Genomic DNA, 6343 nt, shown 5'->3' with positions numbered 1-6343 from the left:
ATTTTATTCAAATGTTGAAATATGTCCGAAATATATGCCAATTCGGTGCACCAAATTTCGTCTTGAATCAGGTCATTGAATTCATTCTGTTAATTATCTTCAGAAAGTTTAAGCATCATATCTCTCAATTCGTATACATAACAATGCACACAACCTTTGAAAGCCAATGACCCTCTGTGTGTAGTGCACATCTCTTGAAATTTGTTCCCATTTTTTCAACATATATGAACAAATAATCTTGATTTAAGAGGTCTTAAATTAGTGATTCACGATGTAAACAACAATGGGTAATTATATCTGTATTCTCTTTTTTTTTTGATAATGCTGTAAAACCTTTTACTGAACCTACTATTGAGAGTGCGCCATCTGTGCATATTCCTACACAGTTTAACCACAACAAATTATTTTCCCTCATGAAGGAAATTAAAGCTTGATTATTGTTTTCACCTCTAGTTCTCAATGGAAGCTCTAGACAACGCAATAATTGCTCAATAATTCTGTCATTATAAATAAGACGCATAAAAATCATCATTTGTGCTAACCCACTGATATTTGTTGAATCATTTAACTGCGATGCAAACATCATGTTATAATCTTGAAAAATACACTTCACTTGCAGCTTAATGTCATCATACACATCTTGAATTCGTCTTCCAATTGTGTTATCTGCCAGGGGAATTTTATTAACTTCTTTCTCAAATTCGGGTCCAAACATTGTTCGCACAATAGCACAGCAACATTCCTTTATAGTACTTTCAGCAATAGTATGTCGTTCCTTGTTTTTGGCAATTATTTGAGCAACCAAGTAACTTGCCTTTTGAGATTTCTCTGATGTCTTCATTCTCTTTGTGACTGTTGAAGCCTGATTTATATAGATTTTGAAAGTTCAATGAAGTATTCCACTGGCTTTGTTGACAAATTTCCGTGCCTATTGCTGAAATGACGCTTTAATTTGTTTCGTACCATACTTTCGTTTGCAAGAATATCCCTATAAACACAGGGGGATAGGGCTGTTTTCATTAAAAAAAATGTGAAGCCAAGTTTTATATAACCTTTGTTGTATAAACGAGGCTCAACAATTTTTCCTGTGCCCTTCTCACTTACTGGTGCTGGTGATTCAATAGTTGTTTGGGTGGTTTCCTTCGTAGCTGTTAAATTTTGCTCATTGGAAATGTCATCTTCTGCAACTTTTCTTATATAAATTAAAAACATCCATTTTATGGGTAATTTAATTATATTTCATGAATAAAACTAAGTTGATTTATAATAAAGTTATAAATAAACATGTAATTAATATCACCAGCACTAAGTACGATAAAATTAATTAGAACAGCCTAAGGCTAAGCACGCAAGACTGATGAACAGGAGCAAGTGTGACATGAGTTAAATGTGATTTCATAATTATTAGTTCACCCTTAGTAATGCTTAATACCAGTATAGGTGAGCAATAACTTTAGGCAATTTGAAAGCAGTTCCAGTGTGTTTCCCTCACTAAAACAGATGCAGATTGGAAAATTTTTAATCTATTTTCAGTTTACTTCGGACAAGAGAATAGCACTTGCAGTATGTTTACTCCTTTTACGCTGAATAAAATACAATGAAAATGAGGGTTATATAATGAAGATTATTAGTGCCTTTTTTTCTTCTTTTTTTAATCTTGCCTCCAAACATAAAGTGGAAAATGATAACCGGTAGGTACATGTATTGACATGTTCGCTATGCTAACAAACAGATTCAGAAAAGCTGAAACAAATTGGTACTGGGTATTTTATATATTGGTTTCCCGTACGTTTGCGACAAACCTACGCCCTACTGGCGACACACTAATGTATTGCGATACACAGTTTGGTAAACATTGATTTAAATGAATATAACAATAAGAAAAATATTAGCTTTTATGTGATGATTAATATTATGCCAAAATTTCTTTTCCTTGTATTATATATGAAATGGGTGATCTTTTCAGTTTTCGTCTTGTAATATACTTAATCAGTGTCTTGTATTCTTGCTGATATTTCGGTTATATAACCCAAACTTCCAGAAAATATTATTTTTGTTCGGTAATCGGCAATTTAAGCAGCAAGGCGTTCTTAATCTTAAAATTATAATTTTGCCGAAAGCAGCGCCGAACGGAATTGTTCATTTATCTATTTACTATTCAGCTGTGTCAAAAAATAAGACCCGTGTAAACTAAAAGGAAAAAAATAATTGTCAATTAATTTTCTGTCAGGCGATGCATGTGAATAATAGCATGTTTTTAAAACACACGTTTCTGATGTTTGACTTTATGAATACGAAAATGATCCAAAAAACTTAGTTTCCATACTGCATACTTTTATCATTTGCTTTGGAAACTGTTGTATTTCTCTATACATATGTGTCTATTTTCAAACTGTATGTCGCAACAAATTTTCGAAACACAGTTTAATGTGTGTATGTGTGTGTATATATTTAAATATGTGTGCGTGTCTGTGTGTGTGCGTGTGTGTCTGTGTGTGTGCGTGTGTGTGCGTGTGTGTGCGTGTGTGTGTGTGTGTGTGTGCGTGTGTGTGTGTGTGTGTGTCTGTCTGTGTGTGTGTGTGCATGTGTTCTTTCAAATAGTAACTGACTGTATTCTTTTCCCACGAAAGCTAATGCCGATTGGACAAAATCTATTTTGTGAAAGGTGACATCACCCTTTCTGCACACGCGCGAAAATTTTCACACAGTTAGGACGCATTAGTGTCCGACTCTTACGACTAAAGTATGGACGTGTAGTGAGGGCTTGTCGGATATTCATTTTCTCGTAAGATTATGCACCAAGGAAAAACTATAAACCCGTCACATGTCCAGATCATCGTCATGAAATCTGAGTCGGGGTTAGCATAGTCCAGCATGTCCTGAGCGATTTCCTTGTGCAGTCACTTCTGCTCCACCAGCATCTTAAAGAAGAATTTCGTTGACACTGTCCGCATGCATAAATCTTCCGTTAACATGGAATGCACTGATCCTGCGCTTATTTCTACTTTGTGAGCAATTTCCTAGATAGTTTCACGATGGTCTTCTATGACAATTAGCTGAACCTTCTTAATCGGATCCTCATTTCGGCTAACAGATGTACTGTCTGAGCGTGCATTGCTCTCCGCTGAGGTGCGGCTATGTTTGAAGTGCTTGTACTAGTATTTGATCCTAGTTTTCCCAATGGATTATTGCCAAAAGCCTGCTGATGTTTTCGATGGTTTGAACTTGAGTATCACAAAATATTCCCTTTTGCACAGGGAAGGTGACGTCACCTTCCACCCAAAGGATTCTGACCACGTGGCATTAGTTGGGGGGAGAAAATGCTGGATACTTTCTGAACGTACCTCGTACGTAATGCAACAAGAAAAAAAATAATAACGAAAAATTACATCTCTATTTCGCATACATAAGAATATTGGAGTTTGTGACCGTAAAACAAGACAAAGCATTATTCGCAAAATGCAGTCATTGTATCGCAGTTTCAAAGCAATATAATCTAATAATATGATATGGAAAATATATCTCATTATTTTTACCTAACAGGGAAACTACGTCACGGGTAATATTGAAGTTTGGAACAGTAGTTCGTACCAATAATCCTCTTTCATTTAGACAAGTGCTAATAATGTTTTTGCAACTACAGCTAGTTACAAAGTAGTACATTTGTTAACTAAAACTGGAAAGCTACTTATTAATGGTGAATTACTTTGTCTTGAACGAGACAGAAGCTGAATTATGTCCAGAAAGGAATACATTCATTAAAAAAACATAGGTATTTATTTAGAAAACCATCGATTGTGCGAGGCGAGGACATAAGAAACAATATCGTGTTCCACTTAAACAAGATTATGCTGAAGTTGAAGAGATAGAACTAGCTTCAGTGAACAATAAACGTAGACAGATTGCCTGTGGAAACATTTTTTTAAATGATGGAAAACATATTTAGACAAACTGGTTCGAAATGTTTAAATTGTATTACAACAGATAGTGAAACATATGCGTGATATATAAAGAAGTTTGTCGGAAAATACCCCGATGCGTACGATAGCACTAGATTACAGGACCAATAATTCCATTGAAGTTTTTATCAATAAGCACTTTGTGGGATATATTTAAAATATCTTTATGTAAGAGAACTCGTCTATCAATGAAAAATTATATCTAGACTCATAACTTCGATTATTACCACTTTCAAGCATTTTGGGATGCAATAGTATTTGAACGTAGTGATATACTATACCACACGTTGTCTCACATTACCATACTGGTAACATTTTCTCAAAGATTTTTAAAAACTTCGAAAGAAAATTAATATGTTTTATTTTGAATGAGGAGAATTGTGCACAGTAAATAAGTGTGGAAATTAGCACTTTCGTCTGACTTAATAAGGCATGTTAACGAGTTCAATCTCCGATTGCAATGCTATTCTTGTCTTAAGTAAAATACACTCTCAGTGAAAGCTTTTCGACATGAATGATTATTTCCCAATTTCATCTAATAATAAATAACTTCAACCACTCTTACTTGCTATGAAAAACAAACCAAAAAGTAAATGCTCCATTTCCTTTTAAATCCAGTCAATACATTCTATTCTGAATCAACTGCTTGAAAAGCGTTTTACAAAACTGCGCGAAACTAATTTATCAATACCATCGAAATACCTTTGACATCTTCTCAACTAGGAGTCAAAGATATAAAGTCAAATAACATGTTCAAAGACTAATAGAAAAAGGGGAAAATTTGTTGAATTTTATAAATGCATCACGGAGGGAAGATATATTTCTTTAAAAATCCTTTGCGCGAAAAAGTTTTCTAGTAGTTAGCAGTAATTATTTTTGTGAAAAGTCATTTACAAACTTTGAGTAATTTAAGCAATTTATAGACTTGTGTCAACTCCTTTGCGCTTGTAGTCATTTTTTTTAATGACTGGAACCACAGCATTAAAATTAGTTTGGTATTATTTCCCCACACCCTTCCATGAAAACATTGATTGTTCTTATAATTTGAATTTATTTGGAAGTTGGAAGAAGAACTTAAATATTAAAGCTGTTAAAGCGCAGTAACTGTTGCACACAACGATATGATCATGCTTTCATTATATTCGTCTTGAACTGGAAAATACAAAACATTTCCAAATAACTACCAACCGATGTAAGATTTTGTACTATATTATAATTTTAATGTGTAACTATTTATGACCCCAAATGTGGACCTCTAGCTATAAAGTACAATTATCCAGTTATGTAGTAAAATATAGCGTTCCTTTTGTATTTTATGTAGAAAAAAAACTGTTGGTTGTTGTAGACTTGGGTATTGTTATGTGTTCTGCTATGTGTATAAGTTTACGAACAATATAGAATGAGTTCGTTCTCTCTCTCTCTCTCTCTCTCTCTCTCTCTCTCTCACACACACACACACACACACACCCACACACACACACACACACACACTCTCTCTCTCTCTCTCTCTCTCTCTCTCTCTATATATATATATATATATATATATATATATATATATATACTTGAAAAGTTTATACGCTGGATATGAAGAAGAGATGCTAGAAACGTGAAATCTTGCATGTATTAATTCGACTATACCTATTAATAGCTGCCTCGTTTCTTTCTAGATAAACTGACATCTGCCATTTCAAAGAAAAAATCATAGGTAACTTGTAGCGATTTCTTTTGAAAATGGACACCATTTGGCATGATGGTGTTATCAAGTATGTGTAGAATAAGAGTTTTGTGCCCCCACCACAGATATCCATGCTGACATGGTTGCTACATTAGTGAATGACGCTCCAGCTTTATCAACAGTGGAAAAGTGGGCAGCTGAAAATTAGGGGAGGAAGGGAAAGTCTTCAAGCTGACCAAAGGTCTGGACGTCCTGCAACTGACTCCACTGAGTAAAACGTTGCTCGTGTTTACCATATGCTGATAGACGGCAAGCATTTGACTCTGAATCAAACAGCCAATGCTATTAGCATATCCCATGTGAGAGTGGAGAATATTCTGTTCAATGAACTTAGCTGCTCGGTGGGTGCCACTTCTAACTCTTCATTAAAATCGCACCAAGCTGGTCACTTCATGGAAAAATTTGACATTGCTTGAGGCAGATTCAGCTGCTTTGCTTGAACATTTCCTAAGCTAGGATGAATATTGTGTTCAACACTTTGAAGCAGAGACAAAGAGATAGCTCATGCAGCAGTGGAAAAAAAACGCAACACCTGCTCCAAAGAAGGCCAAGGCCGTTTCAGCAGCAGCTAAGGTGATTGCCTCAGCCTTGAGAGGTGCAAAAGGCATCTAAGAGACCCACTATCAAAGGAGCTAGCGTGCTGAGGTAG

The 6343-nt window shown here is 35.0% G+C and overlaps 1 protein-coding gene across 1 annotated transcript; it reads right to left on the bottom strand.

The window, feature by feature from the left end:
* Positions 1–253: 253 nt before the first annotated feature.
* Positions 254–841, bottom strand: LOC106867457 (zinc finger BED domain-containing protein 5-like). Its single transcript, XM_014912336.1, has one exon. The coding sequence runs from the start codon at positions 839–841 to the stop codon at positions 254–256; it is 588 nt and encodes a 195-aa protein (XP_014767822.1).
* Positions 842–6343: the final 5502 nt, after the last annotated feature.

Source organism: Octopus bimaculoides, chromosome 15 (assembly GCF_046866305.1).
Source record: "Octopus bimaculoides isolate indiv1 chromosome 15, ASM4686630v1, whole genome shotgun sequence".
Lineage (NCBI taxonomy): Eukaryota > Metazoa > Mollusca > Cephalopoda > Octopoda > Octopodidae > Octopus > Octopus bimaculoides.
Note: the sequence above shows the minus strand (reverse complement) of the source record. Positions and strands in the feature narration are given on the sequence as shown.

Bases quoted from the DNA above. Each gene is read 5' to 3' on its own strand.
- LOC106867457 (XM_014912336.1), bottom strand. From the start codon at position 841: ATGAAGACATCAGAGAAATCTCAAAAGGCAAGTTACTTGGTTGCTCAA.